Source organism: Rattus norvegicus, chromosome 4, assembly GCF_021556685.1.
Source record: "Rattus norvegicus strain SHRSP/BbbUtx chromosome 4, alternate assembly SHRSP_T2T, whole genome shotgun sequence".
Taxonomy (NCBI): domain Eukaryota; kingdom Metazoa; phylum Chordata; class Mammalia; order Rodentia; family Muridae; genus Rattus; species Rattus norvegicus.
This window is the reverse complement of record NC_141537.1, coordinates 89,762,548-89,782,639: the sequence shown is the minus strand read 5'-3', so window position 1 is coordinate 89,782,639 and position 20,092 is coordinate 89,762,548. Positions and strand designations below refer to the sequence as shown.

Below are 20,092 nucleotides of genomic sequence, written 5' to 3'. Positions count from 1 at the left end.
TTGATTTGAACTCAAAATTTAATTCTAGTGAATCGAGAATAGTGACTCATACAATGATTCTGCTCATTAGATCAAGGCTCCAATTTAGCACATTCATCTGTGAGGTGAGACAAAAAGGGAAACAGTTTCAAATTCTACTGGATTTTCTTCATATTCTCATGTCAGAATATTATATTGCTGAAATAAAAAACAAGAATCTTTATCATTTGTACTAATTTCAATTCATTTTTACGGGAACTAATTTACCGATTCCATAGACATTTTCAATATTTTCAGTAGGAATTCCAAGTTGCTGAGTCAGCTTTCGGTATTCTTGCATTTCTTCTGTGATATTTCTTCCAGTTGCTGTGTTTTATTGAGGAAAAGTCAGAAGAGACAGTCACTATAATCGCACCTAATAGCCTAAGTTCAAGTCTTCTCATCAGTTTGTAAATCCTGCACTTCACCCCACCCTCCCTACCAGAATGGTGATGCCAGTCAAGGAAATATTCTGAAGTCAGATCAGACATTCTTATGGAGATAAGATAAGTCTCCATCCCATATTACCCAGGACACAGATTTAAAATCAGGAATATTAAAATTAGAATTGAATCGTTATTAAAAATTATTATCCTGCACGATTCAACTTGAATTTCATACAATCATGATTATACTTAAAATATGTTAGTAAGCACATTTCTGCACCAGTATATCATGAAACTAAATTCAGGGGACACAGTTATGTTGCAATTAACAAAAAGAAAAAACGCTTTCCCCCATATAATATTTACATACCTAGTGCTCCAGTCAGATTCTCATACTAATTCCCATCATTAAGAAACTGGACTTTGAATAGGATGGTGGTGTTTGAGACAAAATATATTACAATAAAAACTTCACTTGGTCCTGGTAATAAATAAATTTTCCTTCATAAAATGTGATATACTGTTTCCTATTTATTTACTTATTATTTAGTATTGAGATTTAATATAGTTACACAATTTTGAAACTTCCCTTTTCCTCATAAAAATCTGATTGTGTGCCCATCCACACCCTCCTTCAAATTCATGGCATCATGTCTAACTGATTATCATCAGATGATTATATTTATCATATTATTATAATAGTTATATTATATCTTATATTATGCAAACTATGTATTATTTCATATAAAATAACTTATGAAATATAAGTTTATTCATAAATATAACTATTTCTATCTATATAATATTACTCAGATATAGCTGCTATTTGTTTTTAATTTTTATTTTTAAAACATCGTAAATTCTTTCATAATAATCCCATTATCCCTAACATACTATAACATATATTATCATTTCTGCATTAAATTATTGAGTCAGGGAACCTTTTTTTATCTTCTAACATGAAATTTAAAAAATCCAGTACATGACTGTTTTGTTTTACCAATTTTATCAAAGCTTGTATTTAAATATTTGTTTTTGTTGTTTTTTGTGCCACCTGGCAAAATTCGTTCGTATTTGCATCTTCCCCCATACTGGTGAAGAACAGATAATGGTGATTTTACTCACTTCATTCTAAACCTCCCATAGGTGGTGGGTAAAAGTAGATTTTTGGAAAATGATGACTTGCATCAAGCAATTCCCAGGTCCCAAGGATGGAATCAGTCCTGTTGACTTCAGAACATTCTTTTTGGAAGAAATACTCTGTTAAATGAGACACAATGAATCATTTATTTACTAAAATCACTCTTGATAAATATCACATCCCTTACAGAACATGTAAATAATGCAGTCAATCCTGAAACAGCGATACTCGCCTAAATTAAAAATGAATGGTTTTTATCAGTTCCTGGGAGCCAGATCCAAGTTGATCCGGCTGCTACTATCCAAGCTGCCTTCTCCCAACTGTCTCCGTTTTAGCAGCCCTCTCCTCCTGGTCCCCTAGGTAGTAATTACCACGCCTGGCACACACACACACACACACACACACACACACACACACACACACCCTTCATTCTGTGAGCCCTGCGCATTCTAACTCCATATCGGCAACAGAACCAGATCCACATGCTCCAACTGCCTCTTAGCCATTTCTTTCACACACTGTCCTCTTGAGCCCAGTAAAATCAAAGTTCTAGAAACTTGTAATTTAGCAATTAGATTTATATGTTAAATTCTCAATCCACTGGCCTAGTTGGCCACCAATGGGAGGAGAGGTCCTTGGTCCTGCCAAGGCTGGACCTCCCCCCAGTGTAGGAGAATGTTGGGGAGTAGGAATGGGAGGTTGTTAGGAGGGGTACACCCTTATAGAAGATGGGGGAGGGAATGAGATATGGGGCTTATGGCCAGGAAACCGGGAAAAGAAATAATATTTGAAATGTAAATAAAAAATATCCAATAATAGTAATAAATAAACAATTCTCAATCAACAATTCATCCACACAATAAATTCACTGCCAATTGATAAAGATATAAACTGTCCACCTACACAAGATAAAAATCAACCTAGTTCATCAAAATCTGAACCATCCTCCTCCGTAGACTCCATCTTAATCTCCTCTTTCCTCTTCTTTCCCACCTTACAAAAACTTTGTCCCACTCTCTACTGTCCAATTATGTATCAACTTGACATCAACCTACAACTTCTTATTTCACATTTATTATCACACATCTGTTTGTCCCCCAAGAAAACACAACTTGCTGAAAGTGAAACACATTTCTGACCTTGATTCAGTCTTCTATTATGCTATTCTTTTGTTTGCAAATGTCTTCATTGATCATCTCTTTAGTCTAAGATTCTTGTCAGAAATGAACTGACTTCTTGTGTGCACCAAGGCTTATGGATGGGAATGGGGCTAAGATCCTAAATTGACAGGATTTTCCAAGTTACCAAAGTGAAGCAAGTGACCTCATTCATGCAATGATGGTATCCAGTTAACAGGATGGCTTGCAAGAAGAGGAGCATTCTTCACAGTGAAGTTATAACACTACTTTTTTCATATTTGATATTAGCTTTTCCTTTACTCATATTCACATTCAATAATATTTTACTTTTAGCAAAAATAGGTTTCATAACAGATTTCTATTTACTGTGTTAGTATTTTCATAATTTTAATATAAAGATTAAAACAATCAAAATGTGAATACTCAAGAATAATATATTTTAGATGCAGAAATTCTCAAATCCAGTTTTCCACAAATTACATTCAAATCATCCTTTGATTTGCAGAAACATATTGTAATGTCTTGATTCCCATTTCAACAAACACATTGTTTCTTCTACCCAAGTAACTTTTCTTACCTGACATAGAATGTCATGCTCATGACTCTGTATTGGTTAAAATATTTAACCTCACGCATCAGCATCCTGAATTGACTATTTTCTGCCATTGTACTCACATAATTGCCTGCTAGTTAGATAGTACTGAATTTCCCTGAAAACTAAAAAATAACGTGAGTTAAATTCATCAGGAAGAACATATGTGCTTGAGTCCCCGCACCCAAATGTTTGCATTTAATCTCCTGTAACTTCATTTCTGAGAAATGTCTTATAGAATTGGAGGGTACTATATACTCACAGTGCACCATGTGGACCAAACACCCACATGCATAAAATGATAAAATACATTTAGTGAAAAATTAAGGTAAACCAATGTTAGGAAAGTAAATTATACATGTTCAAGTAAAGAAATAAAAAGTATTTAATATTGTGATAGAAAAACTTATATATAATGTGCTCATTGCACAATTGTGTATTCCTGTATATACTTTATAATTTTCTAATATCTTACATGAAAATACATATGTACATGATAATGATTTTATATCATACAAAATATGATTAAGAAACAAGTGCAAAAATAGATTATAGATTCATGTTAAGAAGCTGCATTGACATGAAAAAAATAATCTTAAAAGTATGTAATAAAATCTGCATATTAAATGTATTCAATGAAAATAAAAAAGAAGCAATTATATTTTTATTTCAAAAGTCTTTGTATAGCAAGGCATTAAGAACAATTTTCCTCTTAGAAATCACTCAGATTAAAGGAAGAAAGAGTTAAAATTGTACACTTTGTTTGACTTTGTCCCTGTCTACATATTTCCTGCAATGTTCACTTCAAAACCAGTAGTCATGTACATACACCCACACCTGCAAACAAACACACACATGAATAAACATGCAAATTGAAACATCAAAAATAAGTCCTTGTTTTGGACATATGGCTGGATTAAAATTAATATTATTATCTCTGATATTAGCTATGATACAATAACTCTAAAAGAGAGAACCTATTCCTCAAATATATGATACACAATGTTTGTTCTACAGAATCAATTGATTTTGTTTCTATTATATTGATAAGTAGTCATCCCTGATATTCCTGAGTGGCTGGCATAGTTTTTATTTAACTGATGGGATTAGAATTCAGTGGAGTGTAATGTAAATGTTCCTGAATTATTGACATCCAGAAACAAAGTCAAAAAGAACAAGTTGGTTTAATGACATTGTCATAACACTACAACAGTGACTAAGAATGCCAGTGAACATCAAAAGATAATTAAGCACTAGTTTGAAAATGTCTTCAAGATAAATTGAGTAATTTTCAATTTTGTTGGTTAAGATGTAAGTTTTTCAGAGGTGTATTATACATTATTTTTAAAATTTTTATATAGATACATAGTGTACCTTGGTCATATCCACTCTCACTATCTTTTTTCAGATTCCAAAATTCTCTCCCAAATATCCGGTATCATCCTGTGAAATTGGTTGTAATGAGAATTTTGGAATTTTAGTTTCTTTAAAACACACAGAAATATTATAAGAATGTGCTTTCAGTTAGTACCAAGTGTAGGGTTGCTCAAACTGTCCACAGTAAATGACTCTCATTTCTCTCTCGTCTAGCAAGGTCATGATGTTGTCAGCTTCAGTTAGTTTTTGCAGTTGTGCAACATTTGGAATTCAGCAACCTTCTCAGGAAGTGTAAAAGCTCCAGGTTCTTGAGAGGAAGGGTTGGGTGTTGGCCATTCTTTTTTGGTCCTGAGTCTTGAAGTCTTGAAGATGAGATTCAGGGCTCTCTCTCTCTCTCTCTCTCTCTCTCTCTCTCTCTCTCTCTCTCTCTCTCTCTTTCTCTCTCTCTCTCTCTCTCTCTCTCTGTGTGTGTGTGTGTGTGTGTCGCACTCTTACTCTGTGTGTGATTCACTCTATCATGTTTTTCTCTTTTAACTCTCATTATGAGTTTGAAAGTTTAACCAAATTATTGGACAAGCACCCAGGAGTGCAGACATCCTGAGACTACAGGACAGACTGCCACTTCTGCACACCTCTACCCAGGTCCCTGGTCCAAGGGGATACTAGAGAGTGCTTCTGGACACAAGAATATAGGAACAGTCAGCTACCTGTACCCACAGTTCTGGTCTATGCCCAGGACTGAACTGAACCAGCCAAACAGCTCCCTGCACCCAAATCCCACAGGGGAGAGAGCTGGTCCCACAGAAGTATGGACACTCCTGAAAAATCAGAGGACAGTACCCTCTGCCCACAGTCCAGATGCAAGGAATCGCCTAGTGCCAACAGTGCCCCCTTGGTGCAAGGACCTAGGAGCAAACAAGGGCAGGAACATGTGATCCATGCCCATGCCTAGAGCTGGAAGACAGTTTCCAGCAGTGCCGACACACCTGAAATCAGAGCACCTGTTCTCAGGAAAGGCTGAAAGAAAACAGGAAAACAGTTCTACAGGAGTGCTGACACAGAGGCCTACAACAGGGTCAAGACAAGCGAACACTAGAGACAAGCAAATGGCTAGAGGCAAGCACAGGAACCTAAGCAACAGAAACCAAGAATACTTGGCATCATCAGAGCCCCCACCAAAAAAATACTGGATATCCAAAAACACCAGAAAACAAGATGTACATTCAAAATCGCATCTTTTGATAATGATGGAGGACTTTAAGAAGGACATAAAGAACTCCCTTAAGAAAGGCAGTAGAACACAAGTAAACAAGTAGAAGCACTTACAGAGGAAACACAAAAATCCCAGAAAGAATTATAGGAAAAGACAACAAAACAGGTGAAGGAATTGAGAAAAAAAACTTTCAGGATTTAAAAATTGAAATAAAAACAAAGGGAGACAACCCTGGGTATAAGAACCTAAGGAAGAAACAAGGAGTCATAGATACAAGCATCATCAACAGAATACAAGAGATAGAAGAGAGAATATCAGGAGGAAAAGATATTATAGAAAACAATGAAAAAAACAGTCAAAAATAATGTTAAACACAAAAATCTCCTAGCCCAAAACATCCAGGAAATCGATGACAAAATGAAAAGATCAAACCTAAGGATAACAGGTATAGAAGAATGTGAAGATTCCCAACTTAAAGGGCCAGTAAATATACTCAATAAAATTATAGAACAAAACTTTCCTAACCTAAAGAAAGAGATGCCCATAAACATATAAGAAGCTTACAAAACTTCAAATAGATTGGAACAGAAGATAAATCCCTGTCACATAATAGTTAACACACCAACTGCACAAAACAAAAAAAGAATATTAAAAACAGTAAGGAAAAAAGGTCAAGTGACACATAAAGGCAGACCTAAAAGTATTACACCAGACTTCTCAGCAGAAACTGAAAGCCAAAAGATCCTGGACAGAAGTCATGCACAAACTAAGAGAACACAAATGCCAACCCAAGTTACTATATCCAGCAAAACTCTCAATTAGCATAGATGGAGAAACCAAGATATTCCATGACAAAACCAAATTTACACAATATCTTTCTAAAAATCCATCCATAAAAAGATAATAGAAAACTGCAACACAAAGAGAGAAAAGACACCACACAAAAAGCAAGAATATAATTTCCTTGCAATGAAACAAAAAGAGAGACACACAAACAAATTTGACCTCTAAAACCAAAAATAGAAGGAAGCAACAATCACTATTCTTTTTTTCTCTATCTTTATTAAATTGGATATTTCTTATTTACATTAAAATTCTTATTCCCTCTCCCAGTTTCCAGGCCAACAACACCATAAACTCTCCCCCTCCCCTTCCATATGGGTGTTCCCCTCCTAATCCTCCCCCCATTACCTCCCTCCCCCAACAATCCCAATCAATGGGGGTTCAGTCTTGGCAGGACCAAGGGCTTCCCCTTCCACTGGTGCCCTTACTAGGCTATTCATTGCTACCTATGCAGGTGTCGCCCAGAGTCAGCCCCTGAATAGATTTTGGGTAGTGGCTTAGTCCCTGGAAGCCCTTATTGGTTGGCATTGTTGTTCATATGGGGTCTTGAGCCCCTTCAAGCTCTTTCAGACCTTTCTCTGAATCCTTCAACAGGAGTCCTGTTCTCACTTCAGTGGTTTGCAGCAAGCATTCGTCTATGAATTTGCCCTATTCTGGCCGTGTCTCTCAGAAGAGATCTACATCCGGTTCCTGTCAGTTTGCACTTCTTTGCTTCAGCCATCTTATCTAGTTTGGTGGCTGTATATGTATAGGCCACATGTGGGGCAGGCTCTGAATGGGTGTTCCTTCTGTCTCTGTTCTACGCTTTGCCTCCCTATTCCCTCTCAAGGATATTCTTGTTCCCCTTTTAAAGAAAGACCGAAGTATTTGAATTTCAGTCATCCTTCTTGAGTTTCATGTGTTCTGTGCATCTAGGGTAATTCAAGCATTTGGGCTAATATCCAGTTATCAATGGGTGCATACCACGTGTATTTTTCTGTGATTGGGTAATCTCACTAAGGATGATATTTTCCAGTACCACCCATTTGCCTATTAATTTCACAAAGTCATTGTTTTTGATAGCTGAGTAGTATTCCATTGTGTAGATGTACCACACTTTCTGTATCCATTCCTCTGTTGAAGGGCATCTGAGTTCTTTCCAACTTCTGGCTATTATAAATAAGGCTGCTATGAACATAGTGGAGCATGTGTCTTTGTTATATTGTTGGAGCATCTTTTGGGTATATGCCCAAGAGAGGTATAGCTGGGTCCTCAGGTAGGTCAATGTCCAATTTTCTGAGGAACCTCCAGACTGATTTCCAGGATGGTTGGACCAGTCTGCAATCCTACCAACAATGGAGGAGTGTTCCTTTTCTCCACATCCTCACCAGCATTTGCTGTCACCTGAGTTTTTGATCTTAGCCATTCTCACTGGTGTGAGGTGAAATCTCAGGGTTGTTTTGATTTGCATTTCCCTTATGACTAAAGATGTTGAACATTTCTTTAGGTGTTTCTCAGCCATTCGGCATTCCTCAGCTGTGAATTCTTTGTTTAGCTCTGAACCCCATTTTTTAATATGGTTATTTGTCTCCCTGCGGTCTAACTTCTTGAGTTCTTTGTATATTTTGGATAAAAGGCCTATATATGTTGTAGGATTGGTAAAGATCTTTTCCCAATCTGTTCGTTGCCATTTTGTCCTAACAGTGTACTTTGCATTACAGAAGCTCTGCAATTTTGTGAGATCCCATTTGTCGATTCTTGATCATAGAGCATAAGCCATTGGTGTTTTGTTCAGGATATTTTCTCCAGCACCCATGTGTTCGACATTCTTCCCCACTTTTTCTTCTATTAGTTTGAGTGTATCTGGTTTGATGTGGAGGTCCTTGATCCACTTGGACTTAAGCTTTGTACAGGGTGATAAGCATGGATTGATCTTCATTCTTCTACATGCTGACCTCCAGTTGAACCAGCACCATTTGCTGAAAATGCTATCTTTTTTCCATTGGATGGTTTTGGCTCCTTTGTCAAAAATCAAGTGACTGTATGTGTGTGGGTTCATTTCAGGATCTTCAATTCTATTCCACTGGTCTATCTGCCTGTCTCTGCCCCAATACCATGCAGTTTTTATCACTATTTCTCTGTAATACTGCTTGAGTTCAGGGCTAGTGATTCTCCCGGAAGTCCTTTTATAATTAAGGATGGTTTTAGCTATCCTGGGTTTTTTGTTATTCAAGATGAATTTACAAATTTTTCTGTCTAACTCTATGAAGAACTGAATTATAATTTTGATGGGTATTGCATTGAATCTGTAGATCGATTTTGGTAAAATAGCCATTTTTGCTATATTAATCATGCCTATCCATGAGCACAGGAGATCTTTCCATCTTCTGAGGTCTTCTTCAATTTCTTTTTTCAGAGGCTTCAGGATCTTATCACATAGATCTTTCACTTGCTTGGTTAAAGTCACACCGAGATACTTTATATTATTTGTGACTACTATTTCTGTCTTGGCTTGTTCCTCTTTTGTGTAGAGGAAGGCTACTGATTTATTTGAGTTAATTTTATACCCAGCCACTTTGCTGAACTTGTTAATCAGCTTTAGTAGTTCTCTGGTAGAACTTTTGTGATCACTTAAATATACTATCATATCATCTGCAAATAGTGATATTTTGACTTCTTCTTTTCCAATCTGTATCCCCTTGATCTCCTTTTGTTGTCTGATTGCTCTGGCTAGAACTTCAAGATTTATTTTGAATAAGTAGGGAGAGAGTGGGCAGCCTTGTCTAGTCCCTGGTTTAGTGGGATTGCTTCAAGTTTCTCTCCATTTAGTTTAATATTATCTACCCGTATATGGCCCTTACTATGTTTTGGTATGGGCTTTCAATTCCTGTTCTTTCCAAGACTTTTATCATTAAGGGTTGTTGAATTTTGTCTAATGCATTCTCAGCATCTAATGACAGAATAGTGTGAATTTCATCTTTCAGTTTGTTTATGTAGTGAATTATGTTGATGGTTTTCCATATACTAAACCATCCCTGCATCCCTGGAATGAAGCCTACTTGATCATGATGGATGATTGTTTTGATGTGCTCTTGGATTTGATTTGCAAGAATTTTATTGAGTATCTTTGCGTCGATATTCATAAGGGAAATTGTTCTGAAGTTCTCTTTCTTTGTTGAGTCTTTGTGTGGTTTAGGTATAAAAGTAATTATGGTTTCATAGAAGGAATTCGGTAGCACTCCATCCGTTTCAGTTTATTGGAATAGTTTGCATAGTATTGGTATGAGGTCTTCTATGAAGGTCTGGTAAAATTCTGCACTGAATCAATCTGGACCTGGGCTCTTTTTCGTTGGGAGACTTTTAATGACTGCTTCTATTTCTTTAGGAGTTATGGGGTTGTTTAAGTTGATTATTCGTTACTGATTTAACTTGGGTACATGGTATCTGTCTAGGAAATTGTCCATTACCTCCAGATTTTCAAGTTTTGTTGAATATAGGCTTTTGTAGTAGGATCTGATGATTTTTTTTAATTTCCCCTGGCTCTGTTATTATGTCTCCCTTCTCATTTCTGATTTTTTAATTTGGACACACTCTCTGTGTCCTCTGGTTAGTCTGGCTAAGGGTTTATCTATCTTCTTGATTTTCTTAAAGAACCAACTTTTTGTTCTATTGATTCTTTGTATAGTCCTTTTTGTTTCTACTTGGTTGATTTCAACTCTGAGTTTGATTTTTTTCCTGCCTTCTTCTCCTCCTGGATGTGTTTGCTTCATTTCATTCTAGAGCTTTTAGGTGTGCTGTCAAGCTGATGATATATGCTCTTTCCTATTTCTTTCTGCAGTCACTCAGTGCTGTGAGTTTTCCTCTTAGCACAGCTTTCATTGTGTTCCATAAGTTGGGGTATGTTGTACCTTCATTTTCATTAAATTCTAAGAAGTCTTTAATTTCTCTCTTTTTTCTTCCTTGACCAGGTTATCACTGAGTAGAGCATTGTTCAACTTCCATGTATATGTGGCTGTTCTTCCCTTATTGTTATTGAAGACCAGCTTTAGCCCGTGTTAGTCTGATAGCACGCATAGGATTCTTTCTTTCTTTCTCTATCTGTGGTCAATTTCGGAAAAGTACCATGAGATGGTGAGAAGAAGGTATATCCTTTTGTTTTAGTATAGAATGTTCTATAAATATCTGTTAAGTCCATTTGGCTCATGACTTCTCTTAGTCTGTCTATATCTCTGTTCAATTTCTGTTTCCATGATCTGCCCATTGATGAGAGTGGGGTGTTGAAATCTCCTACTATTTTTGTGTGAGGTGCAATGTGTGCTTTGAGCTTTAGTAAGGTTTCTTTTATGCATGTAGGAGCCCTTGTATTTGGAGCATAGATATTTAGGATTGAGAGTTCATCTTGGTGGATTTTCCCTTTGATGAATATAATGTGTCCTGCCTTACCTTTTTTGATGACTTTTGGCTGAAAATTGATTTTATTCGATATTAGAATGGCTACTCCAGCTTCCTTCTTCAGACCATTTGCTTGGAAAGCTGTTTCCCAGACTTTTACTCTGAGATAGTGTCTGTCTCTGTCTCTGAGGTGTGTTTCCTGTAGGCAGCAAAATGTTGGATCCTCATTGCGTATCCAGTTTGTTAATCTGTGTCTTTTTATTTTGGAATTGAGTCCATTGATGTTGAGACATTTTACGGAATAGTGATTGTTGCTTCATGTTATATTTGTGTTTGGATGTGAGATTATGTTTGTGCTTGTCTTCTCTTTGTTTTGTTGCCAAGACTATTAGTTTCTTGCTTTGTCTACGGTGTATCTTGCCTCCTTGTTTTGGGCTTTACCATTTATTATCCTTTTTAGGGATGGATTTGTAGAAAGATATTGTGTAGATTTGCTTTTGTCATGGAATATCTTGGTTTCTCCATCTATGTTAATTGAGAGCTTTGCTGGATACAGTAACCTGGGCTGGCATTTGTGTTCTATTAGGGTCTGTGATACATCTGTCCAGGATCTTCTGGCTTTCATAGTCTCTGGTGAGTCGTTTTGTGTAATTCTGATAGGTCTGCCTTTATATATTATGTAACTTTTTTCCCTTACTGCTTTTAATATTCTTTCTTTGTTTTGTGCATTTGGTGTTTTGACTATTATGTGACAGGAGTAGTTTCTTTTTTGATACAATCTATGTGGAGTTCTGTAGGCTTCCTGTATGTTTATGGGCATCTATTTCTTTAGGTTAGGGAAGTTTTCTTCTATGATTTTGTTGAAGATATTTACTGGTCCTTTGAGTTGGGAGTCTTCACTCTCTTCTATACCTATTATCCTTAGGTTTGATCTTCTCATTGTGTCCTGGATTTCCTATATGTTTTAGGCCTGTATATTTTTCCATGTTACATTATCTTTGACAGTTGTATCGATGATGTATATGGAATCTTCTGCTCCTGAGATTCTCTCTTCTATCCCTTGCATTCTGTTAGTAATACTTGTTTCTACAGCTCCTTGTCTCTTCCTTTGGTTTTCTATATCCAGAGTTGTCTCCCTTTGTGCTTTTTTTTATGGCTTCTACTTCCATTTTTAATTCTTTCACATGTTTGATTGTGTTTTCCTGTATTTCTTTCAGGGATTTTTGCATTTCCTCTCTATAGGCTTCTGCTTGTTTATTTGTGTTTTCCTGCATTTCTCTAAGGGAGTTCTTTATGTCTTTCTTGAAGTCCTCCATCACCATGATCAAATGTGATTTTCAATCTAGGTCTTGCTTTTCTGGTGTGTTTGGATATTCAGTGTTTCCTTTGGTGGGAGAATTGGGCTCCAATGATGCCATGTAATCTTGTTTTCTGTTGCTTGGTTTCCTGTGCTTGCCTCTTGCCATCACTTTGTCTCTGGTGTTATCTTGTTCGGCTATTTCTGACAGTGGTTAGACTGTCCTATAACCATGTGTGTCAGGAGTGCTGTAGACCTGTTTTCCTCCTCTCTTTCAGCCAGTTATTTGAACAGAGTATTCTGCTTTCAGGCGTGTAGTCGTTCCTGTCTACTGGTCTTCAGGTATTCCTGTGGACATGTGTACTGAGTCCACCAAGCAGGTCACTTGGAGCAGAAAAGTTGGTCTTACCTCTGTTCTCAGGCCTTGAGTCACTTCTCAGATCCAGGTTTCAGCTCTCTGTGAGGGCCGAAACCAGAAGGGCCTGCCCCGCCTTCAGTAGGGACCCTGTGCACAGGGGGCCCAGATGGCACTAGGCGTTTTTCCTCTACTGTCAGAAATGTGGGCAGAGAGAAGTCTCCTCTGGCTTACCAGGTTTGCCTGCCCCTCTGGAGATCTAGCTCTCCCTCCCATGGGATTTGGGTGCAGGGAGCTGTTTGACTGGGTCCCTTCAGATCCGGGCAGTGTGTGAACCGCAGCATTGAGTGCCCCATCTTCCTGTTCCCAGAGGCCCTGTAAGGTTTCCTATTGGGCCACAGCTGTGGGTAGGAGTGGGCAGTACTAGAGGTCTCTCCTGTCCTGCAGTCTCAGGAGTGCCCACCTCTCTGGGCGGTGAGCTCTCTCTCCCACAGTGTTTGGGTGCAGGGAGCTGTGGGCCGGGATCAGTGAGTTTCGGGCCCCAGCTAGAAACCCTATGTGCTTTTTTAAATCATGTCCAAGGATTTCTAATATAAGAGTTTACCACGTTTAGTCTGTTCTGTGTTGTTTGTATTTTCCTGTATCTTAAAAAACAACTGACTGCTTACCCCTGGATTTTTGCTGCTCCATTGCACCTAAGACACAAATATATCAACACTGAGTGTCAGCTACAGGTAGAATGGAAGGGCAGTGTTACTCCTATTTGAGGGTCAGGCATCTCGATATCAGGTATATACCCTCTCACTATCCAGTGTTCTGGGTCCAGAGTTTGTCTACCCATCCTGTATGTACTCCAAATGAAGAGACACCCTGAATACTTATTTTTTCATATTTCTTATATTAAAACATTTTTTCACATATCTTAAGGTGTCACATTGTATTCATAAAGACTGATTGAAAGTGATGAAAATGAAGACAAACAGCCCTAAATTGTTTACTTGGCATATATATCACATATAGAACTTACATCATGGTCATTATTTGCTTACCGACATTTCCACTACACTTGCTGTATTACCTTCAATGAATTTCTGTACTCATAAGGACAAACAGTTTTAAAAGTTAGCAGTTGACTTTCCCATACAATACAAACCTATCTTAAAATGTTAAGTTACCCATATCCCTTTGGCAATTCTTCCCCATAGCTTGTTTCCTGACAGTTTTCATTTTCAAGGAAGCAGGTTCTATTTAGCTATTTGGGAACATTTTTGTATATTACAATGCGTATATGTGTGTAACAGCAACTAATGAGAAAAGAGGCTATAAATTTCAAAGAAAGCAAGGAGGGGTATATAGGAAAGCATTGAGAAAGAAAAGGGAAGTGGGACATTATGTAGTTATGTTATAATTTCAAGAAATAAAGTAAATAATTATAATATAAATAAGAAAGAAAACCTTAAAATTTTAAGTTTATAAACTTTTGTTAACCTGTGCAGATATTGTCTGTTCAACCTGGGGTTTAAGGACCTGAAAAAATGGGTTTGATTACAGTCTAATGCTGTAGACAACCTTACTTCAGCTTTAATGTACATTTATACATGAATGTAACAAAGAAACAATTTATGCAGGGAAAGTTGTTTGAAATCAGAAAACAATGTTAGAAAAATATGTAAATAAACATTTGTTGGCACATACAAAATATCAACATTTGTAGCCCTTAACTGTAACTTTCTCAGGACAGACCAGATTGTGTTCTATAGTTATGATCTGACAGCCAATGAACATATCTTATAAAAATGAATAAAAATAATTGTTATAGGAGACAAATAATCACATCATAGAACAATCCATGAAACAAAATGCACTTGTGGTAAAAGCTTTTTACTCCTGGAGCATCTCTCACAGTTCTCCCAAGACATTATTCACCATGCATCATTCTTTTGACCATTTTCCAATAGATGCTCATTTGTTTTTGAAATATTTATTTATTCTTCAATGTCAGATCCCCTGAAACTGGAGTTATACATGATTGTGTATGAATTTGAACCCTGCTTATATGTTAGGGCAGTAAGTACTCTTAACATATGAGCCAACTCTCTGCCCTCTTGCTATTTAATGTTTTAAATCTTTCTTAATGAATACTTTAAGTCTGTAGTCTGCAATTGCTTTCATGTACATAACACACTGATGAGCATTCATTTCTTGAACACAAATATGAAATGGTATCAGTTTAATACAGACGTAAGGAATGTCATCTAGACAATGCAAGCAAATGGGCAAAGAAGAAATACATCAGAGACTATGTCTTCATACAACAGAGGGAAAAACACAATTAGGAAAAAACAGAATATTTTGCCTTCACAAAAATGAATTAATTGCCATGGAGAAGTTACTATTGCAAATATTCTTGATCTTATCACTATCAGTAGAGATAAAAAAGAAAAAGTTTTAGGTAGATGAGTTGTTCTTAGCAGTATAATGTTATTAACTTTTCAAACCTGAACCAGACTAGACCATCTACAGTGGAGTTACTGAAGATCATGATAACCCCACCATTTCTGAGCCTATATAGAAAATAAAGATTACTGGGAGACAGGGGGGCCTCACAAGTTCTCACTTATTTCTGAGAATCTACAGGCAATTAATGATTACTGGGGAAGGGATAAAGATGATTTTCAGTGGTGTAGTTGATGATGAGGTGCCCGTGTTCCTGTAAATAACTCTGCACATATGCTTATGTGATTACTCCTAATTAAACTTACTGGATCACCACACATAACATATGACACATATATGCATATATTATAATATATTATTTAATTTATATAATACATACTATAATAAAACTTTATAATACATTTATGTGCACATTATATATGTATATATGAAAGTAGATCATCAGTTGGGATGAGGAAAGAGACAAGAACAAAAGGGAGAATATGATCAAAATACATGGCATATATGCATAAAAAATTCATTGTGAAAATCATTGCTATACCTAAATAATATATGAAGTTAAACAATTTTACAATTGATTCTACTGATAAGCAGTGGAATAAAAGGAAGTTTATGTAATAGTCACTTCACAGGGTTCCACCTCTGTACAGTAAACAGTAGATGTTATTTTGAAGAATTTTATAGAAAATTATATTAATTTTATAAAACTCTGCATAAGTCCTGAGATTAATATTACAAATTAAATACTGAGGTCTGCACGACAAAGAAAAGTGCAAAAATACTTGCAACCTCTAAAGCTTCAAAATATTTAGCTTCCCAAAATTTACCCTAGAATTAATATTTCATAGTTCAGGAATTTCTTTGTCTTCAAAGTTAAAATTGTTTTACTATTTATCTTCAAGTTTTAAGGGAACAAAGAAGGTAGTGAAAGCTAGCATGAGTGTTGACAGAAGAGGGCTCAATTCTGGGATCAGCATGATGTGACTCTATGTAAGCTTCTGCCATCTACTGTCTGCCACAGGTTATGCACCCACATCATTCCCACACTTTCCCACACCCACTCACACACATCTATTTTTACAAAAGTAAAGCAAACAAAAAAACATTTTTATAAAAATAAAAAGTTAATTATGTTTCTATTCACCCAAGGTATGTATGTCTCTATTTAGGACAAAGATTTGCAGAATAGGGAGGAGATCAAACCAGTAAGACAAATGCAATTTTAAACTTTTTCAATAGTTTTAAGAAATATAAGCTTGAAAGACAATCTGTGAATAGTAAATTCACATCAATTAAAATACTGCTTTCTAAAATTTATTTTAAATGAAGTCCCAGGGGACAACTAGTGTTCTCTTTATGGCTATTCCCTTTCCTTTCTCTACCATGTGTCTTAGGTTTTTCTTTAGAATGAGCACATGACACACAACGGCACAAACTCCTGCTGCGCTTCACCACTCACATTGTCTACTTTCCCTTCATTTTATGGGAAGAAAGACAGACACGGGGGATTGGGAGTGATGGAGAGAGAGAGACAGAAAGAGAGAGAGAGAGAGAGAGTGAGAGAGAGAGAGAGAGAGAGAGAGAGCGCTGTGGAATGTTCTTCACTATGGAATCCCCCCCCCATGCGATGTCATAATGTGTGAACCACCCTGTCCATCCGTCCATTCTCTCCTCACTACTCTAGTTAGCATTGTTCACCTCTGTCTTTCGTGGTGACTTCAGAATTATTCAAAATGTGGGACATTGCACCCTTCAGGTCTCCATCTGTGCCCAGAGCTAAAGCTGTCCCACAGCCCTCCATACCCAACTCCCACCCGGCGAGAGCTGGTCTCCCCGGAGTGCTCTTACTCATAAGATCACAGGCTCACAGGACCACAAGAGGGATAAGCTACCGTCAGAGACAGCAAGACTAACTACCACCAAAGATAACCAGATAGCGAGAGGTAAGAGGAAGAACATAAGCAATAGAAACCAAGATTATTTGGTACCATCAGAACCTAGTTCTCCCACCACAGCAAGTCCTTGATACCCCAACACACCAGAAAAGCAAGATTTGGATTTAAAATCACATCTCATGATAACGATAGAGATAGTACTGATAGATCATGATAAGGAGGACATAATAACTCCCTTAAAGATATACAGGAAAACACAGGTAAACGAGTAGAAGCCCTTAAAGAGGAAATGGGGGATATTACACATTCACAATACTAAACTATTGCATTCACAACCGTACTCCTACTAAGCACTTTACAGCTTGAGCGCTCACCTGGTATTCTCCAAAAATAACTACTTTAGGCTCAAAGTTAGTTGCATTTAAAAGACAGGAAGGTTTCCAATTATGGCTTTCCCCCCTCCTTCTCCAATCTATATTATTATCATCATAATCGTTCCCTTTGTTCTGTAGACTGCTGATGAAATGAGCTGGATACATAATGTTCTATTTCCACAAACAAGATGATGATGAAAAAGAAACCCAGATCTCCTCTTTTACATTTCTCAAACATAAATTAAATCCCATTTTCCTTTAAAACGTCTGAATTCAAATTTTTATTCTTGGACTATAAGGTGCCATAAGTCAGGTACCAATGAGAATTTGAAGGAGCATCATAGAATAGTGAACCCACTGTGTAGATATATCTATGAATCAAGGCATTCTACATAGATAGAATTTTAATTAAAAGCAGAAATTGTGTGGCTTTGTTTTGTATGATAGAAAAAGACCAATGATGGGCTGGAAAGATGGCTAGGCAGTTAAGATCATTGGCTGTCCTTTGGAAGACCTGGGTTCCATTCCCAGCACCCACATGGTGACTCACAGCCATTTGTAGCTCTAGATCTAGGGTATTTGACTCTGTAGTTTGGATACTGTGAATACCAGGCACACTCTGGTATCACACATGCAGATATGTATGCAGTCACGCACAAGTAAACTAAAAAGATAATAATGATGACAATAATGATGAGTCACAATACTCACCAACCAATGTAACACACATGTCAAATCCTTATCCTCACTGAAATCATAATTATAAATACAATTCAATTTATATTGTCCATCTTCTCCACAAAGTGAATTACTCAAGCATCTGGTCATTCGTTCTCTAAGCCTGATGATTATAAATGATTGTCAATTATTGGAAATCATAAACAAAAATCTGCACACTTTGTTTCCATTAAAATTGAAGTTTAAATTAAGTAGGCTCAGGTATGAATATTTTCATTGGTTATTTTAATTACTGCCATTTTTGTCTTTGACATTTCATCTAATCATATATTCATCAAATTCTTTATTAAATGTCTTTTGAAACACTTGAACATTTTATTCTTTTTAAAGATTCATTTTACCTTATTTATATATACATATGTGTCTCTGTTTTTATGTATATGATGGAGTGTTCTCACAGTCCAGAAGAAATCATTGGATCCCCCAGAGACAGTCACAAGATTGTGCATGAAGAGATGTGGGTTCTGGTATCAAAGCAAGGGACTTTTGAAAGAGCATCAAGCTTTATTAACTGTTGATCATCTCTCCTGCCCATGAATAATTATTTTTATTGACATTTTGCCAAATAGTCAAAATAATATTTATATTATAATGTAAATGAGATTTAAATTATTCTACATAGAATATATTCAGAGCTATTTTTCACGTTACTATCTTACAAAGAAACGTGAGAGATTTTTGTTTTGTTTTTTATTTGTTTTGTCTTTCCTTTTTTCAATTTAATCTGATGTATGGGATCAGATCATGTGGCTTTTTCAAACACCAAGTGTAAGGCTCGATGGGAAACTACAAAAAAAAATTTTCAGGCTCTAGTTGTGAGATGATATCAGCACCAAGGAATTTACTCATGCTCCAGTTTAGGTCATAAACCTTGCAAATATGTTACATACACTCAAAATGTAAAGATAAAGTAATTGAGTATTGTCCCGCACTACGTCTCGCCAGCAGGAACGACGCGGCACACACGGGATCCTTCTGCAGAAAAGCTTTAATGCGTCTTGAGAGGGAGAGCATAAGCTTACAATGCGGAGACGCCAAGTGAGGAATAACCGTCCCTTATATAGGAAACTATCCTCGCCTAGGACGTGTCACTCTCTGACTGGTCGCTGCCAATTATGCCAGATGATGTACCAAAGCGTACATGTCCCTTTGAGTAGGGAAGTTACCAGTTGCCTGCGTATTGCCCTTTTTACTAGGTGCGTTCTGCCGGATGCCGGTGCCATCTTGTAATGGAGTATGTGAGGACAGATCCTCACATCTCCCCCTTTTCTGTTTTTTAAGCAAACAGGACACCCAGATATAGGAGGGCGAAGACAGAGGTCATATCCTCGTACAAAGTTGGCGAACCTGTACAAGAGAGATACCCTTAGGCTGTTGTTGGGACCCAGGGCACTCCCGACCCGTCGCACTGCCATTTTTCGAGGGAGGGAAAACTGGGGCAGAAACCCTCATGTAATATGACATGCCTTCCAGGGAGCGTATTTGGTAGAACTTCCCTGTGTGATGCTAAGCTCGTCACCCCTCATGGGCTGCTCAAGCCGGACACTCTAATCCTGTGCAATGAACCGAGGTTCTAGGAGTGCAAGAGCTGTCCAGCCAGCGACCTGTTGCTTGAGCATGGTCAACCAGATATCGGCTGACGCTCCTTGTTCAAGGGCTACAAGCACCTGGGCGATCACTACTTTGTCCTTTCTTGTTTGAGATCTCAATTTGCAAAGCAACCAGAGGAGTAACACTAATCCACAGCAGAGGATCACTCCAAAAAGTCCCACTCCCACCCATTCCTTGAAATAAGAGACTGCTGAGGTGATCCAGGACAACAATCCCTCCATCAAAGACAGGTCCAGTCGGGTAGAATTTACTTGAATGATGGTTGCTCTCAGCTCCCGAAGTGTC

At 37.2% G+C, this 20,092-nt stretch overlaps 1 protein-coding gene across 2 annotated transcripts in view; it reads right to left on the bottom strand.

Moving 5' to 3' along the window:
• The window catches only part of LOC108350862 (uncharacterized), a 44,015-nt gene extending 26,483 nt beyond the window's left edge, over window positions 1-17,532 (bottom strand). The window contains exons 1-4 of one of the 2 annotated variants that reach the window (XM_087659745.1): window positions 17,459-17,532; window positions 3,262-3,401; window positions 1,530-1,664; window positions 247-345 (exon numbers count right to left, since the gene is read on the bottom strand). In XM_087659745.1, the coding sequence (XP_087515871.1) occupies window positions 247-319 (73 nt within the window). In that variant the 5' untranslated portion in view covers window positions 320-345; window positions 1,530-1,664; window positions 3,262-3,401; window positions 17,459-17,532. The remainder of the gene's footprint in view (window positions 1-246; window positions 346-1,529; window positions 1,665-3,261; window positions 3,402-17,458) is intronic. The other variant, XM_087659744.1, reaches the window with a different exon arrangement.
• Between the last annotated feature and the right edge of the window lie 2,560 nt (window positions 17,533-20,092).